Source organism: Hakea prostrata, chromosome 6, assembly GCF_041222555.1.
Source record: "Hakea prostrata isolate BN-2017 chromosome 6, UWA_Hpros_2, whole genome shotgun sequence".
Lineage (NCBI taxonomy): Eukaryota > Viridiplantae > Streptophyta > Magnoliopsida > Proteales > Proteaceae > Hakea > Hakea prostrata.
Genome location: NC_142605.1, coordinates 12,508,785 through 12,530,630, shown reverse-complemented (window position 1 = coordinate 12,530,630; position 21,846 = coordinate 12,508,785). Strand labels below are relative to the sequence as shown.

General features: G+C 38.9%; 1 protein-coding gene across 1 annotated transcript; it reads right to left on the bottom strand.

Moving 5' to 3' along the window:
* Positions 1–4,211: 4,211 nt before the first annotated feature.
* Positions 4,212–20,068, bottom strand: NARA5 (pfkB-like carbohydrate kinase family protein). Its single transcript, XM_089157945.1, has 5 exons — positions 19,491–20,068; positions 19,037–19,299; positions 14,905–15,022; positions 14,046–14,254; positions 4,212–4,987 (listed from the first exon to the last, which is right to left on the bottom strand). The coding sequence occupies exons 1-5, from the start codon at positions 20,043–20,045 to the stop codon at positions 4,534–4,536; spliced, it is 1,599 nt and encodes a 532-aa protein (XP_089014071.1). The 5' UTR covers positions 20,046–20,068; the 3' UTR covers positions 4,212–4,533.
* Positions 20,069–21,846: the final 1,778 nt, after the last annotated feature.

Here is a 21,846-nt window from a genome sequence, read left to right as displayed (position 1 = left end):
GATCCTGCTGCTCTCCAGGCTTCAAAGGAATTTTAGGTGGCCACTTCAAAATATTTCGCCTTTTGATGATATTTAGAATATCCGCCCGAGGAGCATTCAATGGAGTATACTCACTTTTATCGGGAGACCTTTGGCGCCAAGCCTAAGATTTTCCAACCCTATCATGAACATTCTTCTTTGGCTTCTGCTTTTGTTCAAGAGCCTCCTGTTCCTTAGTGGAGGCTTTATTGTCTCCTTGGCGCGCATCTAAGATCTCCATGACTTCGGCTTGCTTCTGGCATCTCTGTACCAACTCGGCATAAGTTGCAGGCATATCATGTAGTAATAGCTCCAAGAGTCTTCGGTTAGTGAGTCCAGTGAATAGAGCAGTTTTGGCTACTTGCTCATCCAGATTTTCTATCTCCATCGTTACTTTGTTGAATCTTTTCAGAAACTCTCTGATCGATTCGCTCTTTCCTTGTCTGATGGTAAACAAGGTTTCTTCCGTTTTCTTGACCTGTATTCCACTTTGGAATCGCCCTATGAATTTGCGCGCCAACTCATCAAAGTTTACGATCCTTCCAGATGGGAGGTTCGAAAACCACTTTTGTGCTGCTCCGGTTAAAGATGAACCAAAAACCCTGCATAGAATTTCATCAGAATTACCCGAAACTGCCATGGTCTGTTGGTAATAGCCAATATGGGCCGTTGGATCTTCGGAGCCATCGAATGTAGAAAAGGTAGGCAAACGGAAGTTGTGGGAAAACTGATATCCCGCAATTGGCTCGGCAAAGGGGGTCTTCCGAATAACTGAGTAAATATCCTCAGTTATCCTTCCTTTAGCCAACTGCCCTAATTTTTGATTGATGTTGGCCAATTCCTGACCAATCTGAGTCGGGTGATCTTCAGCAATATGATCACGACCTCGAAAAACACGATCTTCACGAGCTATTCGATCATCACGAACGGCCCGTCCATCGCGAACTGCTCGATCATCATGAACGGTTCGTCTGACAGTCGGTGAGTGAGTCCTCACCCCCGTATCCAACCTTGTATTTGAATTGGTTGTACTTTCCTGTGGTCTGTCGAACCGATCGTCCCGCCTAGGTTGATCGTCAATTCTCCTAGGCCCTCGGTCACCTTCACGTGATCACGTGGCAATGCACGCCTCCCTGAATCGCGATGATCAGGTTCTTATGGTAATACCACTCGTTTGGTGAGCACGCGGAGTGCTTGACTCACCTCCAAGAGTTGAATCTTCACCTGATTCAATTGATCTTGGAATGTATCTGGAGGATTATGTCCTCCCTGACCACCATCTACTTCAAGAGGATGTTGGCTTCCCTGGGGAATGTCTGGATTATTCACTCCAGGGATTTGAACACCGGAATCGCGTTGTGCAGCGGCTGCTGCTGATCTAGTCACCATGGCTTTACAAGTCTTTCCCACAGACGACTCCAAATGATGCGTCTAAAATCTGCTCAACCCTTAGATCTCCTCGTGATGACCTGCAAAACGAAAGCGTCAGACGTGGCCCGACCGCTGGGGTCGGGAGTCCACCTCCAAAGGCTAAGTCAGTTGATGAACTAAATCACAAACGACTCTGCTAAAAGTACAGAGCTAAGGAATGAAGAACTGGGAAAGGTGATCTAGATCGTAAGCCTTTGATAGTTTACGTCTACAAGTGTGTATGTGAATCTCTCCTCACCTCGTAGGCCAGTGAGGTTTATATAAAGTGTACCTTCGAATCTCCTTCGTTGGATGTACTCGAGCCTTCTTCGGGTAGTCGTTGGATCTTAACAGTTAGATCCGTTGAGCGATAGACTTCTACTAGTTTGGACTAGTAGAGGACTCCTGAGATAACCTTTAGGTTATGTGATGATTATCCCGGTGATAATGATAAGCAACAACCGTCAATTTGTGTCTGCCATCATTAGGGTAATTAACCTAATCCATAGGTTGGATTAGGGCGTGCTTGTAGCTGAATTAGTTTTCTTCCTCAACAAGCTATCTTCTGGATCCGATTCGCTCGGGAGCGAGTCGATTCCCTCTGTCTCGACGGGGGTCGAGGATCAAACCAAGTATGAACCCGATTCGATCATATTTTCTCCATATCACAACTACTCCTCACTTTCCACATAAATGTTCTTCAAGTGCTCGGTTTCTATCTCACTGTTACATCTCTTTTTTGAAATGGTTGCGGAAAAGATGGGTGAATGAGAGGTAGAAGACAATGATGAGTGTTGTGGGCTAGATGGGTGTGTAAGTAGATGGGACTAATTCCATGTGGTTTGAGGGTAATGGGTTTTAATGGGCTTGGGTTGAAGAGGGATTGGAAGTTAAGACAAACGGTGGTGGGTTTATAACACAATTATTTTGGTGGGTAGTGGGTGTTTCATTGTGGGCTTTAGTTATTTGAAGTTGAGATATGGGCCTGTGGGTTGGGCTTGGGCTTTGGGTTAGGTAGTGATTAGGTTGCATTGTAGGGTTTTCAAATTGGTTGTCTTGATTTAAGGTTACGGCTGCCAAGTTGCGAAGGAGAGAAAGGAGGAGATTCTGCAAGTCCGTAGGAGGTGGGTTAGGGTTTTGGTGGTGTGAGGGTGAGGCGATGGAGGGTAAGTTCAACTGTTGCAAGAGATTGTAAAGCTGATTTTGCAATCGGAGGTGAGTTGCCGCAGAAGTAGCGGCCACATCATGGAGTAGTGGCTGAGGTGGTTGGGTATTTGGCGTGATTTGGTGCACAATAGGAACTGTTGTCTGCAAAAGATAGTCTAACATCGGAGTTTGTGATCCCAAATTGATTGATTGTTGTAGGTTTTGGAAAACCCTAGCAATCAGAACCGACAAGTTGTCGTTTCCTCCCTGATTTTGTTGGTTAATCGTCTCTGCTTCAACGTCCTGCCGTCGTGCTTTTTCCATTATTCACCGGAAAAGATTAGAGTGTCACCTGTGTACCTGAGCGACAGCGAAAAGGGATTACCTATTTCAACGATTTCCTTCGCTCGATGTTGATTTGGCATCTGAAATAATTTATTTTCTTCCCGAACTGATTGCCGTCAATCAACATACCTTGTCCAAGTGTGCCTACAAATTCTGCTAATTGGAACCCTAGTTCTGTATCTAAAGTGTCTGTCGCGATGTTGTGAAATTGGCACAAAAAATCGATGTGATTAAATGTCCAATCCTTCTCCTCTCTCCAGAGCTCAAGAATTAGAGGATTTCCTGCGACGGACCAGGGCGATTCTTCAATGACATTTAGCATATCCCGCGTGTGTTCGAACTAAAAAGAGTATAAATCTGTGTCCAACTGAGCAATGGCGTCTGATTTGTGTTCCACGCCATTGGCAAAGCCTCATACACCGATTGCCTTCCCTAATTTTTCCCTAAGATGATGAGCCTCACCAACGTATTTTCCTTCTTCACCCCTGCTCTTTGTTCCCTTTCTTCATCTACTTCCAGTCCCTCATCATCAGAGAGGATAAGTTCTGTAGATGCAAGCAACCTCTCTTCTCGGTGTCTTGACAGCGTAGGGCATCCTCTTCCTCTTCCCTTGGATGCTCTAGATGGTTCCATGCTAACTATTCACTTGTTTGTTTACTGTGGATTGGATAGTATAATGTTTCAATTGTGAGAATGTTTACACCGGTGATACATAAGAGGAAAACGCCACTCACAGGGGAGGAAATCGCCACTCACAGAGGAAAACACCTGTGTCAACTGATTCAACGAAAAAAATAAAGTTACACCATCTCACTCAGCCAGTCTTTTCTACTCGATAAGAAAACTGCCTTTCTACCTAGGGAGTTAGTAACACTATTAATCTCCCTAGGAGAATACACAAACTTACACTCAAGAACTTTAGGAGCCAGATATTTTTTTATCCCAAACTATAGGGTCAATACACCTAGGAGTTTCCAAGTTGCCCAATACGGCATTCACTACCATTAGCTTGTGAGACATTCTGAGTTGTAAGACATCAAACTCAAAAGAATCAAAACAATCGATTTCAGATCTTTTGCATCAAGTTGTTTGTGTGTCCATCCTTCCAACTGCTGGAAGGATGATATTTGGACACACAAAGAGCTTAACCGTTCGTTAAATAGTTTTTGTGATGAATTATATGATATCATGGCTTTACAAGCACTTGAGATATCTCGCTGGTATTGAGCGTTTTGACTTTGGTTTGGACATACACTCTGCCAACGACCGATGCACCTGCAACTTGTACTCTTTCTTGACCCTAATTCATGAACTCAGATAATAGGGAGCATATGGCGAATTTCTATGAATAAAATTCATAAATATTTGATATTTCATTCTCTTGTTCAAGAGAAAGTAGAATCTAACATGCAAGAACTATTGACTGACCGGTCGCTTCCACCCTGAATTATTCTTCCAGACCATGCAAACTATGCAGGGAAACAGAAATAAGGTAGGGAAGAGGAACACAATGGATTTACACAACCAAAAAAAAAAGTAAAAATAATTATAAAGGCGGATAAATCTAATTACAAGAAAACAAAAATCTTACAATCACAAAGCTGAAGGACAAGATCACAAACTGGAGATATGATCTGATCCTACATCAAAGTGAACGTTGGAGCTATTCATTTGAAATGCAAATGACTCTGCCAACTCAAGTGCATCATGAACACGGAGGCGAGTACCCTGCTGTCCAACAACTACTGCAGCAACCCTTGCTGCCAATGCACCCATACCCTTCAAATCTGATGCACCGCGTAATATGCCATATAAAATCCCAGAAGCATAAGCATCTCCAGCACCACATGTATCAATAGGTACACATGGTGAAGGGGGTATGAAAATGGCTTCACCTTTTACACCAATGTAAGATCCCCTATGACCATCTGTCACGGAGATGAGGGGTACAAAATGGCTCAGATACCTTGTACTAGATACAGGGCTCTCTTTTGAAGAGAAGTGGCAGAGAGCTCTTGCTTCATCAGTATTTGCAAATACTATGTCTGCATAGTTCCCTACGATGTCCCTGAGAAAAAAAAATCATAGAGAGGATTAAAGAGGTGGGAATAGACGGAGCAATGGGTTGCAGATTAATATTCATAGTTACAAGTGCTCCACTTATGTGTCATAATGCAAATGGAGACTGACCATGCAAAACAAGAATCAACCATCCAAAATATGCGAAACAAATATATTGAATGTTGTACCAGTACTAAAAGAGAGTCCAATAAATTGTATGATTACGCAATTCAGTTTGCGCTTCCAACCTTCCAAGAGGTTAACCCTCATTTTATGGACCTGATTAACCATGTCCTAGGGAAATAAGTAAACACAAGAACATTTTTTGTACATAGGGATAGACAATTTCTTTTTCCCCTTTGCAAGAGACTATGGAAGATTCAAGCACATTCTGTTAAAGAAATGTGGATAAATTTGGATTTCTACAAACACAACCGTCTGAAATGTTTCTTCTAGATTTGCTCATGAGACTCACAAAGCTTTAAAATACAGTTGAGCACCTGATCTGTCAGAGGAATTGAGAGGGTTTATGGGACCACATACAATTCTTTCACAACCATGCATAGATGATGCAGTTGCATTAGGCATTAGTCCCATATGAAGGCTAATATCCAAGTTATAACATAGATTCTAAGAAACCAAGGGAGAAGAAGTATGAGATTTATATAATAAGCCAAGCACAAAGGAAGGGGAAAACTATCTATAAGATGACTAAAACAAGGGACAAGAAGACTAGAGATCTAGATCATGTTAGATGAATTAAAAGTGAAGATGGTGTAAGTAGTTGTACATGATGAAAACATCAAAAAGAGATCGGAAGTCCATTTCTCTAACCTAATAAATGAAATACTTCGAGGATCTGTGATTCGATTGATTGCACCATTCGCCATGACACCAATTCACAAACATATAAACGAAAAATTTTGATGTCCTAAGTAAAATAAGCTTTATGGAGGATGAAAGTAGGCAAGGCACAAGATACTGATGAAATCCCAATAGAAATATTGAAGAGCTTAGAAACATATGGGCTAGCTTGAGTGACCAAGTTGTTTAATTAGACTATACGCATAAGGACAATGTCAAATGATGAAAGAGCAGCATTGTGGTCCCAATTTAAGGGATATCAAAGCTATGATGTCTATAGAAGCATAAAATTGATGAGTCATACAATGAGCTTATGGGAGAGAGTAGTTGAAACCCGTTTGAGACAAGAAACCACTATTACGGAGAACCAATTTGATTTTATGCCGAGAAAATCTAGAATGGAAACTATGTACCTTATTAGGACTTTTGAAAAGGTATAGAGTGTAGGAAAGATCTTCATATGGTCTTTATTGACCTAGAAAAAAGCTTATGATAGAGTCCCTAGAGCGTTCACTTGGCAAATACTAGAAAAAAGAAATGTTAGAAGTAAATATGTGGACATAGTTAAAGATATGCATGATGGTTCAGTGACAAATGTAGGAACGTGGTGGAACAAGGCGCTGACTTCCCAATTACAATTGGGCTATATCAAGAATCACTTTTAAGCCCATATTTATTTACACTTATAATGGATGATTTAACCAAAGACATCTAAAATGATGTTTCTTTGTGTTTTGTTTTTTTTTTTTTTTTATGTTTTGTTTGCTTATGATATTGTTTGATAGATGAGACACAAGTAGGGATTAATACCAACTTAGAGTTAGGGGGAGAAACTTTGTACTCAAAAGGCTTTAAACTAAATACAATGAAGACGGAATATCTAGTATGTAACTTTGGTCGTGATTGGATGAATGATGATGTGGTGAAACTTGATGAGAAGGAGATTTCACAAAATGATTATTTTATATACCTTGGCTCAATCATAAATTATAAAAAATAAAATAAACAAATAAAAAAAAAGTGATATAGAGGATAATGCTTCCTAAAGAATTAAAAAAGGGTGAATAAAGTGGAGAGATGCATCTAAGGTCTTGTGTGATCAATGTACTCCTTAAATGCTCAAAGGAAAATTTTGAGACCGGTGACAACTAGCTATAATGAATTGTGCAAAGTGTTGGGTTGCCAAGAAGCATCATATAGATAAGTTATGAGAAAGTCGATTGAGGTGGCATGGCAACATTGACCGGAGGCCTTTAAATGCCCCTGTGAGGAGAAACAATTTAATCCAAATTGAAGGAAAGGATATGCATAGCTTAGGCCTTGTATTTAGTTTGGCCTCAAACAAAGCTGATTGGAAGGCAAGAATCTATGTAACCAGTTGGGACAAAGGTTTATTAGTTGTTGTTGTTGTAACCAAGTTATAAGATAGGTCAAGCCTCTAGATTTTAGGTTACATTGTAATGGGTCTAATTCATATACATAAGCCCAAAAAATGGGGATAAAATTACTCGACAACATTTAGCAATTAAGCGGATGAGTTAGATTGATACTTAAAGCCAGACAGAGCTTTGAGTTTATTTACTTTACTGAGCGTACTAGAGAGGTTATGAGTCAACTTAGCAATTGAAAAGTCTTTAAAATAAACCCCACATGAGTAAATATTGTGTTTTTTCTTAAGAGTTTTGGTACTATTGAGCAGCCATATGGAATTGTTATCCCAAACATGGTTTTCTTCACTGCTCTTTATTCTTTCTTTTTTTCCCTCTTCTTCCTCCAAGCAGATCAAGCTAGTCTTTTTTCCATCCCCTTCCATCCGTCAAATTTCTTTCCCTGCACACGCTTCCTTTATTTTACATCTGGTCACAAATTTTATTATTGGGCCTGCTTGCATGTACAATCCATAATCTGAATTTTCAGATTGTACTATTTGGTAGCAAGAGCCAAAATTGGCCATGGATACCTATATTTTCAAGACCAGAGTTTGTACTCTCAAAAGAAGAACTGTTAATTTTACTCAGGCAGACAGTAAGGATGACAATTGCATCTACAGTCTGCTGGAGATGCTATCAAAGATCAACTAAATCATCATTGAGTCCTTTAAAACAAGGAGTATATTTCAGTTTCATGGTTCGATTGATTCATCTTGAATCTAGAAATACAATGTAAGGCTCATGAGGCCATACGTAATTAAATGAATTGAAGTTAGAGTTGTTTAGTCTTAAGAGTCTGTGGGGACAGAAGGGGTACTAATGCAGACCTAAGGAATAATTTACTATGGTGGGCTTTATAAAACGAAAATAGATGCAACCACCACCAATAAAATCTAAAATGCAAATTTAGGATCATAGATTCAATCAGACTGAGTGATGACTCATTGTTCATGGCGTAGAGAACCAATTAATGATGACTTCAATAACGAGGAGTAGGCCATCTGTGGTCATGTACTCGTTTTCATAAATTCATCATCATAAGTTAATGAGAATTTATGATACATATTGTCTTTAAACCTCCTACAGATTATTTATGACTCTGTGTGAGAATTTTGGAAGGAGATATTAAAAGGGATTGGCACTTTGTTATTTTGTGGCAGTGCAGATTGCTAATAGGAATAGAAAGCAAAGCAAAGTGACTAAAGAAATGTGCATTGGCCTTTTCTCTTGAAGGAGCTTAAATACTTAATTCCCTTCTCATAGCTACACACTAATTGCAGGGATTTGATCCCACTTTCTAATGTAGCAAAGCCACTGATAGGGATTAGATTAGTGGGAATAGCCTTGGTTTGTGTCATATATGCTGGGCTTTTGATACTATTCATTTATTTTACAGGTAACCAATTAATAACTCTAGAACATAGAAAGAAATTAGGAAAATAGGCTGTACTTCATTATTTCAGTTAAAGTCCTATTTTCAGTCTGTTTTCTTTATTATTTCAATTTTCTAGTCAATTTAGGGGTCTTATTAGTTAAAGATTAATTTCATGGGCCTTTCCTTTTAGTCTCTTAAATTTATTTAGAGTCTTCCATGTAAGTTTGTAAGGGGGTCGATGGTTGTGCACAATCCAATTCATGACATATTGGATCAAGTCTTAGTAAAAATCCAAAATAAAGGATAGGTGAAAGACATAGCATGTAATGGCCATTCCCTTCACTCATCCCCTTCCATCAGCTCTTTATCCCAGACCGTTGTTCAATCAAACTGAGTTCAATGAGTGCTACAAGCTGCTAAAATATTTTGTGAACAGATTGTGACATCGATTTAGAGGGGCAGGACTTGGAGTAACAGTTGATGTGGCATCAAAAGCCACTCACTAAAAATTGCCGACGTTGATATAGGTCACCATACCCAACCCAAGAATAGCCACAAGGCCCAAAAGAGAACTAGGCTTGCATGCCCAGCAGCATAGAAGCATGATAGACCAGGCTATTTTGATAATTTTGGCAGTCCTACTTGAGCTCGATTGGGCCTGATTGTATGAGGAGTTTGGTAAGACTCCAAATCTGTTTTTAAATTGTAATTTATGTCAGTCTAGGATGAGATAAGTAGAAGTTCTATTTTAGTTAAGACTCCAATTTAAATTCTGTTTTGATGTTAAGAAATGTTAGGAGTCAATAATAGAGGCCATAAATAGACAACCTATGGTTGTAACAAAGTTTTATGAAAAACAAATTTGAAGAGAGAAGTGGCAGCAAGGATCAGGGTTGATTAAGCTTCCAGGGTTTTCATTAGAAGGAATTTCTCCTTGGGCAGCACTCTGTATCTGCCTACACTTATCCATCCCCACGGCAGGCGTCTGGACTTGGCAAGTGACAAAGCTAAGTAATTCCCCCCCCCCTACCCAACTGTTTCTTCATCCCCTACCCTTCAGCCTTCTCCCTAAACCCTAATTTCCGTATCTCCCAAACCCCCCCCCCCATAAGAATTCCCCACCTTTCTAGATCCATATTACCCCCATTCATGTCACCACCCGAACCCCCCTTCAAACCATAAAAACCTCGATACAAACCCTAAACCTAATCTGAAATCTGAAACTAAGAGCAATACAGTTCAGATTTCTTAAACCCTAGACCTAAACCCCAACCAGACCTAGTACTCCCATGCAAGAGGACCTGCAATCCCTAACAGACTTGGCCAAAGGTTTTGCAACCCCTAATTATCCTGCTGATCATTCATCTTAGTTTCTTGGCCCTCAACATTGACACTAAATCAGAGGTAAGACTGGGTAGGAAATTGCCCCCTCCTTAGGACTCTACTTATGTGGAAACCTTCGGTACCGGGTTCACTCTTTTTTATTGTCATATCAATTTCTTGAAAATCCAACATCAAAATCATTGCTGCAAGATCTCCATCAACTGAATCAGCAGAGACAACCCACCCCTTGGTTTTCGAGATAGAAACCAAGCTTTTCCCTGAGATCCCATTGGCCTGTTTGGTCAACCCTCTTCCAGTTTTCTACCTAATCTTGCTTAGGATGAGAGCAATTCTGGTTCTTGTTGCATTATTTGATATCAGAGCCACCAAAGACAGCAGCCAGAGTTGCGAACAGCTGAACCCTACTTCCTATTGAAGGTTGATCATGCACCTTTGATAATGACAACTCTACCAAACTTAATGAACTTCTTTTTTTCAGTTTTTTCTCCCAAGAAGAGAACAGTTGATGTAGATCAAATGAAGAAGATAACACAAATGTAGATCAAACCAAGAAGAAAACACAAAAGGATATCTTAAAAACAAAATTACTTTCAAATCACGTGTACAGTGTTACGCATCCCAGCTATGATCGTGTATGTACCGATTTTGGAAGCCTTGGATAGCACAACACTCCAGGATCATGGGACAGCTTCTTATAGAAGACTAAGTCAGCTTCCTTTTTGACGAGGATTCAGTTTCTATTTTGAGATTATCTATTTCTAATTAAGAGTCTGTACATAAGAATAAGAAACCTTATAGAAGTTTCTATTTAGTAGCTAATTTTATTTTAGAAGTTCCCATTTTATGGGTTCCAGGAACCAGCAGTTTTGTTTTCCATGACTCTTTAGTTCCTTAACTAGATTAGGACTGGATTGCTATGTAATTGGATTGTTATAACTAAGACTATAAAGCTAAGCAAAACAGAACGGAGATAGAAAAAAGATTTATGGTTAAAGTTGTGAGACACGGCAATGGTGAGAAGATGATGAGCCAACATGGCTGATCCTATTCCCCTCCCCTTTGTCTTTCATCTACTGTCCCTTTATTCTTCTAATCCTTAAAGATGCAACCTCAATAGAATTGAGGGGCTAATAGTAAGATTTACATAGAACCAACTCCATTTGGGGGAAAATAAGGTGATCTTATACAATTAATCTGGGTGTGTAGTGAAGAAAGTAGAGCATCTCAGATTAGGACTCTGGAAGGTTTCTTAGATTAAATCATTTCAGAGTTTGTCAAGGATAGTGAAGTAAGATAGTCTCTCAAGTATGAAGTAATTTTGTTTATCAGATATAGGTTTCTTGGGCTTGATAGGATTTAAGGAAAGGTTTATAGGGTTGTCGAGAACCATAGATTCAATGGCTGAATTGCCAAGAAATTTGGATCCAGCAGGAGTGCTGAGAGGATGATACCCTCCAATAGTAAAGAAGTCTGATGGTTAGTTTGATGTAGATCTAACTTGGAAATAAATTGTCTCTTTGGAGATTCGGAAATTCAAGATAGGGGCTGGTCTGGAAAAACACTCATTACCACTATTTTCCAGGATGGCTGTTTATGGATGGCTTGAGGTTTGAGAGATCTGATAATGATAAGTTTTGTATTGATCATTAGGTTAATCATGATAGTGATGTGGTCCAAAGATGAAGGTGATCTGATAATCAGATTGGGCTGGGCAGAAGATTCACAAAGACACTTTACTTCTGTCTTCCAGAAGGTTCAATTGTGGAGTTGCATGTTTTGCTCAAGAAGGTAGATTAATGGGTTCTTAGAGTTTCTAGAAAACAAAAATTACTTGGGAAAGAAGGGGGTTGGTACATTGGATCTCCTTACCAGGTTGGACTCTTCCAGAGGCCGCAGCTTGTAGGGCAGATCCTCAATTGATGGCTGATCCCACAGCCAATTCAGGGGTTCAGAAATTACTCACCAAACGCCCAACCGGTAACTTGGGTTCCAAACACCAAGAAGCGTGCAACCTGAATATGACTCACCAACCTTCAGCCCACAACAACAACAACAACAACAACAACAATAAGCCTTGTCCCAACTAAATGGGGTCGGCTACATGGATTCTTGCCCTCCAATCAGTTCTGTTTGAGGCCATGCTAGATACAAGGCCTAAGCTATACATATCCTTTTTCACCACTTCTCCTAAGGTTATCTTAGGTCTACCCCTAGCTCTTCTAGTTCCTTCAATATGGATTATATCACTTCTCCGTACAGGAGCATTTATAGGTCTCCGTTGGACATGGACGTGCCACCTCAAACGACTTTCTCTAAGCTTTTATCACTTATGGGAGCAACTCCCAGACCAACTCTAATATGATCGTTTCTTATCTTGTCCATCCTAGTTTTGCCACTCATTCATCTTAGCATCCTCATTTCTACTACACTGAGTTTATTTATATGATTCTTTTTAACATCCCAACACTCTGCACCGTACATCATAGCTGGTTGAACAACGGTCCTATAAAATTTTCCTTTAAGCTTTAATGGAATACGCCGATCACATAAGACCCCGGACGCACCTCTCCACTTCATCCACCCTATTTTAATTCTTTGGGAAACCTCATCTTCTAAATCACTTCTTTTACTTATGATTGAACCTAGGTACCTACAACAATCACTTTAAGGAATCTCTTTATCGTCAAGTATCACCACCTCATCATCTGCCCGATCATGACTAAAGTTACAAACTAAATACTCTGTCTTCGATCTACTAAGTTTAAAGCCTTTTGATTCCAAAGCTACTCTCCATGATTCTAATTTGGTATTAATCCCCACTTGGGTTTCATCAATCAACACAATATCATCTGCAAAAAGCATACACCAGGGGACCTCATCTTGAATGTCTTTGGTTAATTCATCCATTACCAGTGCAAATAGATATGGGCTTAAAGTTGACCCTTGATGTAGCCCAACTGTTATCGGGAATTCATTACTTTGTCCCCCCAGTGTTCTAACACTAGTCACCGAACCATCATACATATCCTTAACTATATCTATATATTTACTTGCAACACTTCTTTACTCTAGTACTTGCCAAATTAATGCTCTAGGGACTCTATCATAAGCTTTTTCTAGGTCAATAAATACCATATGAAGATCTTTCCTACATTCTCTATACCAAGCTTCAGCCTAGATTTTACAAATTAAACAATATAACTCTCAAGCAGGACACGAGGGAAGCACAGCCCAGCAACCTCAATTCCATTTCAGCAAATTTTGATTATTTCAGTCTGTTCTATTCTTCCCATCAATGGGGAATAAACAGGGGCCATATCAAATTATTAACTAAAGACAAAAAGTCCAATTCCTAATCAAAATGGACTAATCCTAATTACAAACCAATAAAACAAATAAAAAAACTACGTTTAAACTTACATTTGACAAAACCACTACCTGAAAATTGAACAATAATTGAACCAATGGTTCAATTGACTTGACAAGTGGACTAAAATATATGGGGATTTCATTCTCAACTCATCAACCCGTATCCCATATTCTAAAGAGTTTCAGTTATTTTAATTTGTTCCTTTTATTTTATGGATCCTGCTGAAGTTGATCTACCGCTGGTTTCCCTGGTTCAAGGTTGACTTTTGCATTACTTTCTAATTTTACAAAAGGGAATTCCCCCTCATTATGAATTTCATAATGTAATCATGTTGTTTATTTATTGGTTTGAAGTCTAATGAAGAGCATCCTCACAGGTGGCTTGGTTGACCATTTTCATACCTATCAATACTTCCACTAAAGGTAAAGAAAATCTTCGTTCAGTCAAGAATGAAGTTACTGATTGGCTTCAGAGATGCTCTATTTGACTACAGTTGTAAAAGTTGAGCACGGATGAGATGGCCAGGGGAGCAGTGTTCTACTTTTGATGCTAATTGTAAAGGGAATAAGATAATTAAAATTGTTAGATACAGAGTGTGTGCGTGTTTGTGTGTATAGATAGACAGATATATACACATATAAAATTGGAGGAAAAAAAGAAGCAAATCAAGTAAATATCTCACCAAAAATCATCATAGTGTCTCTCGATGCAGGACACATCAGAAGCAGTGACAGCCACCAGAGCACCACTCCTGTGGGCATCCTCACACGCTTTTGCTATTGCTTTGATGGTATGAGGAAGTTCAAATAAATATCCTTCCACAATGAGTATATTTGTTTTTGATATCACACTGGCCAAGTATGAATCATAGCTAATAGTTGAAGATGTACCCTAAAACACAATAAAAAATCCACATATAACATTTCATCAATCACTGAGTAGCTAAGCAAATAACCAAATCCAGTTGATACTCGTTAGGCTTTTACTTCTAAGGTGAACCTCCACAGAGGTGGGGAATAAGATTAAGAACTCAGGTTGAAAACTTTAGATTCATCTAAAAGTGTACTAGGACACTGAACCACTGAAGAAATCTAATGGAAAATAGAAAAGGAAGAAATCTAACAACTAAAAAAAAAAAAAAGACTTTGCCATTGGAAGTAAGGCAACAGAAATTATCAGCAACAATATCCATCCAACGAGATAATATATCCAGAGGCTTTGTATAATGTCACAAAGTTTTGACGTTTGTGTTACTAGTGAGGGCAATTTGTTTTTCAAAACCCAGCTATGTCCAACACTTAAAGGTCATACTAAAGTAAGGAAAATTTTGCAGCAGTTTCCATGCTGGACACAGTATCAGACTATATGTGTCTGACATAACATTTGCTGAGGACTCAGTTACCAATCCATAGTTTCTCCACGTTTGTGGATGTATTCCAGCAGCGGGCAAGAACTTAGATAGCAATTAAAGAACAATGAACAGAGGTCTCTCAGGTTTATTTACACTATCTGAATCTTTAGTTGATAAAAAGATATCTAACCTGATATGCAAGCATAGTTCGTTGGGCATCTGGAGTGGTGAGAACTATAACTGTCCCTGTTGTTCCATCCTTGACAGGTTCTGAAAGAAAATTCACATTTGCCCGACGCAGCTTCGTTCTGAAAAGGTACATCAAGAGAAAAATTAACTTCTAAAATCCAGGTAGCCGGGTCAGAAGAGAGTAAGTCATTGATCATTTTAAAAGCCTAAAAGAGAAACAAAATTTTCCATGTAAAATAAAAACAATTAAGTCATCTTCAAACATACAGTCTCTAAAAGTTGATAAACAAAAACTAGAAAGAACACTCTAAAAATAAGCTACATTAGTGATCATACAATCCTCCTTACAACACAGAAACAGGATATAAGGAAAGTCATCTACCAGTCAGATCATTAGGAAAAATGGAAAGAATCCATACTGGAACATCTCTAGATTACAAAGTTAAACAGATATCATAATTTTCATTATAAACCGCTTAATAGCCTTGACAATGCTGTACAACAACAACAACAATAAGCCTTGTCCCAACTAAATGGGGTCGGCTACATGGATTCTTGCCCTCCAATCAGTTCCATTCGAGGCCATGCTAGATACAAGGCCTAAGCTATACATATCCTTTCTCACCACTTCTCCTAAGGTTATCTTAGGTCTACCCCTAGCTCTTCTAGTTCCTTCAATATGGATTATATCACTTCTCCGTACAGGAGCATTTATAGGTCTCCGTTGAACGTGGCCGTGCCACCTCAAACGACTTTCTCTAAGCTTATCACTTATGGGAGCAACTCCCAGACCAACTCTAATATGATCGTTTCTTATCTTATCCATCCTAGTTTTGCCACTCATCCATCTTAGCATCCTCATTTCTGCTACACTGAGTTTATCTATATGATTCTTTTTAACAACCCAACACTCTGCACCGTACATCATAGTTGGTCGAACAACGGTCCTATAAAATTTTCCTTTAAGCTTTAATGGAATACACCGATCACATAAGACCCCAGACGCACCTCTCCACTTCATCCACCCTATTTTAATTCTTTGGAAAACCTCATCTTCTAAATCACCTCTTTTACTTATGATTGAACCTAGGTACCTAAAACAATCACTCTGAGGAATCTCTTTATCGTCAAGTATCACCACCTCATCATCTGCCCGATCATGACTAAAAGTTACAAACTAAATATTCTGTCTTCGATCTACTAAGTTTAAAGCCTTTTGATTCCAAAGCTAATCTCCAATGATTCTAGTTTGGTATTAATCCCCACTTAGGTCTCATCAATCAACACAATATCATCCGCAAAAAGCATACACCAGGGGACCTCATCTTGAATGTCTTTGGTTAATTCATCCATTACTAGTGCAAATAGATATGGGCTTAAAGTTGACCCTTGATGTAGCCCAACTATTATCGGGAATTCATTACTTTGACCCCCCCTGTCCTAACACTAGTCACCGAACCATCATACATGTCCTTAACTATATCTATATATTTACTTGCAACACTTCTTTTCTCTAGTACTTGCCAAATTAACGCTCTAGGGACTTTATCATAAGCTTTTTCTAGATCAATAAATACCATATGAAGATCTTTCCTACATTCTCTATACCTTTCCATAAGTCTCCTAATTAAGTAAATAGCCTCCGTTGTAGATCTTCCCGGCATAAACCCACATTGGTTCTCCGTAACTGTAGTTAAGTGTCTCAAACGGGTTTCAATTATTCTCTCCCATAATTTCATCGTATGGCTCATCAATTTAATGCCCCTATAGTTATTACAACTTTGAATATCTCCTTTATTTTTGTAAATTGGAACCACAACACTTCTCCTCCAATCATTTGGCATTTTCCCTATGCTCATAATCTTATTAAACAACTTAGTCAACCAAACTAGTCCATGGGTTCCTAAGCTCTTCCATACTTCAATTGGGATTTCATCAAGACCTTGTGTCTAGCCGAGTTTCATCCTCCTTAAAGCTTCTTTTACTTCGGACATCGAAATTCTACGTATGTAAGTTCGGACATTGGTGCCTTGGTGAAAAGTGTAATCGTCCGAAACATAAGTGCTTGAAGAATGCTCATTTAATAAACTAGAGAAATAGGTTTCCCATCTTTTCTTAATATCCTCCTCACAAACTAATACTTTACCATCTCCATTTTTAATACATCTAACATGGTCAAGATCTCTACTCTTCCTATCCCTCATCTTAGCTATCTTATAAATAGATTTTTCCCCTTCCTTTGTCCCCAACTTATTGTATAACTCTTCATACTTCCTTTCACTTGCTTTTCCCGCAATTTTCTTAGCTTCATTTCTATCCAACCTATACCTTTGAAGATCCTCAACATCCTTAGTTCTTTGCCATGTCTTAAAACTAGCTTTTTTATTCCTAATGGCAGCTTGAACCTCATTATCCCACCACCACGTCTCTCTATAAGAATGGATCTTTCCTTTTGATTCACCTAGAACATCTTTAGCCACCTTCTTAATACACATAGCCATCTCATTCCACATTGCATTGGTATCCCCTTTAAAATCCCATTTTCCTTGTTTGACTACTTCATTAACAAAGGATTTAGAGTACTCTCCTTTCAAATTCCACCATCTTATTCTGGGATAGTTTACCTTGGACCTTTTATATGTTTTTGGGACTAAGCACATATCCAAGACCACAAGTCTATGTTGTGCAGTTAAGCTTTCCCCCGGTATCACCTTGCAATCCTTGCACAACAATCTATCAGTCCTTCTAGTTAGGAAGAAATCTATTTGGCTTCTATGCTATCCACTTTTGAAAATAATTAAATGTTCATCTCTCTTTTTGAAGTAAGTATTTATAATAGATAGATCAAAAGCAGTAGCAAAATCCAAAATTGAAATCCCCTCCTCATTCCTTTCTCCAAAACCATATCCTCCATGAACACTCTCATATCCTCTTTGATCTTTTCCAATATGTCCATTTAAATCACCTCCTATGATAATCTTTTCTCCTTGACAAATTCCTTGTATTAATCCATCCATGTTTTCCCAAAATTCTAGCTTTAGACTTTCATCTAATCCTACTTGAGGTGCATATGCACAAATTATATTTATGAACTCTTTCTCCATTACAAGCTTGATAGCAATAATCCTATCACCCACTATTTTAACATCCACCACATCATTTTTTAAATCTTTATCCACTATTATACCCACTCCATTTTTATTTGTTTTATCCCTAGTATACCAAAGTTTAAAGTCATCCAACTCTTTAGCTTTTTTACCCCTCCATCTAGTCTCTTGGATGCAAGCTACATTAATCCTTCTTCTCCTCATAACATCTATCAATTCTAAGCTCTTACCAGTTAAAGATCCTATGTTCCAAGATGCCAATCTAATCCTACGCTTATGGACTAGCTTCTTTACCCGCACTCGTCCACGGCGCGGGAACCCTTGCCTACTTATCACCGCATCCGGGCGCCGATGCGACGCGTCGCTTACAGGGGACGCCCTAGCTAACCCTTGTCCACTTATCACTACACCCGGGCCATAGTGTAGCGCATCGCTTCTTTTGTCGGGGAACGCCCCAGCCTTGACAATGCTGTAATTCTATACAAATACTTATATAAGAGAACTTAAGTTGAAACTTGCAACTAGTTTACTGACGCAAACACCAAGAAATATGTAAAACAGAACAGAATTAAGCAAGGACCATAGAGATTTGACATGCTAATGCACCACGATTTGTCATATTCAGTCTGAGCTGAAGATGTTTCACCATGTGATGGAAGAATAATATAATGAAGAACTCTCAAGAACACCCAAAGGTCACAGTAAAAGCCCTCTCAGAAAACTCTAACATGAAAACACCCATATCCTTTTCCTTTTTCTTGCTTACACAACAAGATTATAAAATAGGAAAACATTACCGAGTTGACAAGTCAGATCATAACAAACCAACCCTCCACTACCATCAGAGACCACACAAAATTTCTCTATCAGGGCACCACCAAAAACGTCAGTGGGACAAAATAAGGACGGGATACAAGAATTCAAATCACACAGGTAACAATTTATATTGGTTTTGGGCACGTCTCAAAAGCCAGAAATTCAAAACATGTACTTGAAAGAAGTTGAACGTAAACAAAGAGGTCTAACCTGTAAAACCCACCCAAGGGATCGCTCCCAACACTGCCTGCCATGGCAACATTCAAGGCAGGGCCTCCAATGGACCGAACACCAAGCCTCGCCAAGGCTACCAACGTATTGGAAAGCGACCCTCCAGCAGCAGCCTTATAGCTGCAACCATCCATAGCTCGCAAAATTCTACCTCTCTCCTCATGGTACACGAGTTTCCTGGTCCCCTTCTCCAGTCCCAGTCTTTTCAAAAATTCTTCATCCACCACTCCAGAGAAATCCACCTAGAGGGATCACAAAATAAAAATAAAAATATAGTTTGTGGTGCTGCCCACTTACTTCAATGAATTAAAAAACAAAATTTCGCATTATAAGGAAGTTAAAATCCAAAGCAAAGTTCAGAGAAAATTTTTTTTCTTTTTCCACAGAAGAAAAAAAAAACCATATTGAATTGAAGCAATCAAGAAATGTGTACCATAGCTTGTCCAAGACCCAAGACATCCCATCTCTCTGGTCCAAGCGAAGTTCTTCTGTCAAGCACTTCTTCCTGTTCATCCCCCTCATCAGAATCTTCACCTTCTTCTTCTGTTTCACCATCACTTTTGCTGCCAAGTTGTTGGGTCACGGCATCTTCGCTTCTAGTGCAACTAATATAGGTAGGAAAACCCGAAGAACTAGGACCTCGCCCCACCAAAGTTCCAAATGCCCTAGATATTTGGCACCCATTAATGATCGAAGGGGAACTACCATGCCCCTTCTCCCTGTGTCTGCAACAACATATGGTAGAGGTCATGGTGGTTGCGGAAGTTGTGACATGGCTTCTACTGAGATTATTGATTAAAAGACGATAAGGCACTAAATTAAGAGATGGAAATGAAAGAGAGACAAGAGGAAGAAGAGGAGAGAGGTTAGCAGTGGCATGGGAGAGAGAAGAGGGAAGAACGAGAGACATCCTCACATTCGCCGATGTTTCAGGTCGGAGGTCGACGGATAAACTCCATCTAATCTCAGAAAACTTCGCCGAGGCCATAGACTTCAAATTGATGGGTTCTTCTTTTCTTTTTGTCTTTTTCTTTTTTTTTTGTCTTTTTTTTTTTTTTTTTCTTTTTTTTATTTTATTTTTTTTTTTTTTCCTTTTTGGTAAACTGACTTTATGGATTACGAGTTTGCTACAGGCCCACAGCTTTATAAAAAAAAAAAATTAAAAAATTAAAAAAAAAAAAAAACAAAAACAAAAACAGAGTTTGCAACAGACCGTCTTCCTCTCCCATCTTTCAATTTTTCGTTTTCCCATTTGCCATCTCTCTCTCTAATAGCCTCCGACCCCAGTCTTAGGGGTCAAGTGGTCAACCACTCTTACTGTTTGTTTTTCTAGGAATGTTTATGATCCATTAGGAGAGAACAATATACCCTCCTAACGCTTTCCCAATACACAATATTGGTGAGGTTTACCAGTAAATGTTAAATAAAAAAAATACAAAGTAAAATTTCAGTGGGATCCATTATGGGCTCCATCTTTATTGTATGATTCAAAAGTGTGAGGGAGCAAACTATTCTCCCCTAACAGAGGGGTAATTCAGGTCTAGGGCTTCTAGTAAATGCTAGAATTAGCAAATGGTTACATTCTAGCAAGTGGTGGGGCTTTGTGGATTGGGACTTAGAAACCACTAGTTGAGACCATCAACCTCAATGAGGGGAAGACTATGCTTCCTTCACACTTCTCCACCACATGTTTCGAAGGAAAATTCACCTCTAATCCACCTTATCAGTACTCAAAGGTGGGTCGTTCCACCTAAACATGTGGTTAAAAAGTGTGAGGGAAACACATTCCTCTACCTGTTGAGGTAAAAGATCCTTAGAAACTAACTAGCATTATTTCTTAACTACCTTATTGCTAAGCATGCTTTCATTAGCGAGCATGTTGGAGCTGTTGGGGCTAAGAACAGAATTAATAACAACTAAGTCTTTGCATGGCTAGTGCATTGATCTATGTTTTTCAATTCCACAAGGATAAACCTCTTTTCTTTTTTTTTGGTAAGAGGATAAACCTAGCTCTTTCTTACATGGACTTTTTTAGTACTTTGCATTGGTTTTTATTATTTGTGTCATGCTAGGAATGTTTTTCTCTTCCTAGGTGGAGGCCTTAATCCTATTAGAATTGTTGAGACCATTAATTATTAGATATGGGAGATGTAGACAAGGAACTTAATTTCACCGAATTTCTGCGAAATATGGCCGAAATTCGGTGATTTCGCCCCCCAACCAACCGAAACCAGGGGGCGAAACGAGATTAGTTAAATATCGCCGGAAAATCGATGATTTTCTGGCGAATCACAAGAAAATGGCCGTTGAAAGAGAAGAAGAAAGAAAGAAAGGGAAAGAACTCTGGTAGTCATTGCCGATCGCCAAAATCTAGTGAAATCCGTGTTCGGTTCTGTTTCTTGTTATTGTCTTACTTGCAAGTTGCAAGTAGAACTTCGCCGGAGCTCGTCCCAAAACACCGAACTTCATCCCTACAACAAAATGAAGAAAATGCTAACATCTCAAAATGCATTTTGCCTTTTTCTTCTGAACCATCACACGCAAGGTGTCATCTCTCAAGTCTGAACTCTGAAGTTCAAATAAGTTTTTATGTTTTTGGTTTTTACATTGAGCAACATACGTGGTTTATGGAGGACCACGGATTCAAAAAGTAAAAAGATAAAAAAAAATATTAAACTAAACATGAGCATTGATTGAGACGTTTTGCAGGATATTTCATCTTATTTTATTAATTTTTAAATTTTACTTTGCAGGTGTGTAATAATGAAGGGTAACGCTTTTCGTTCCTT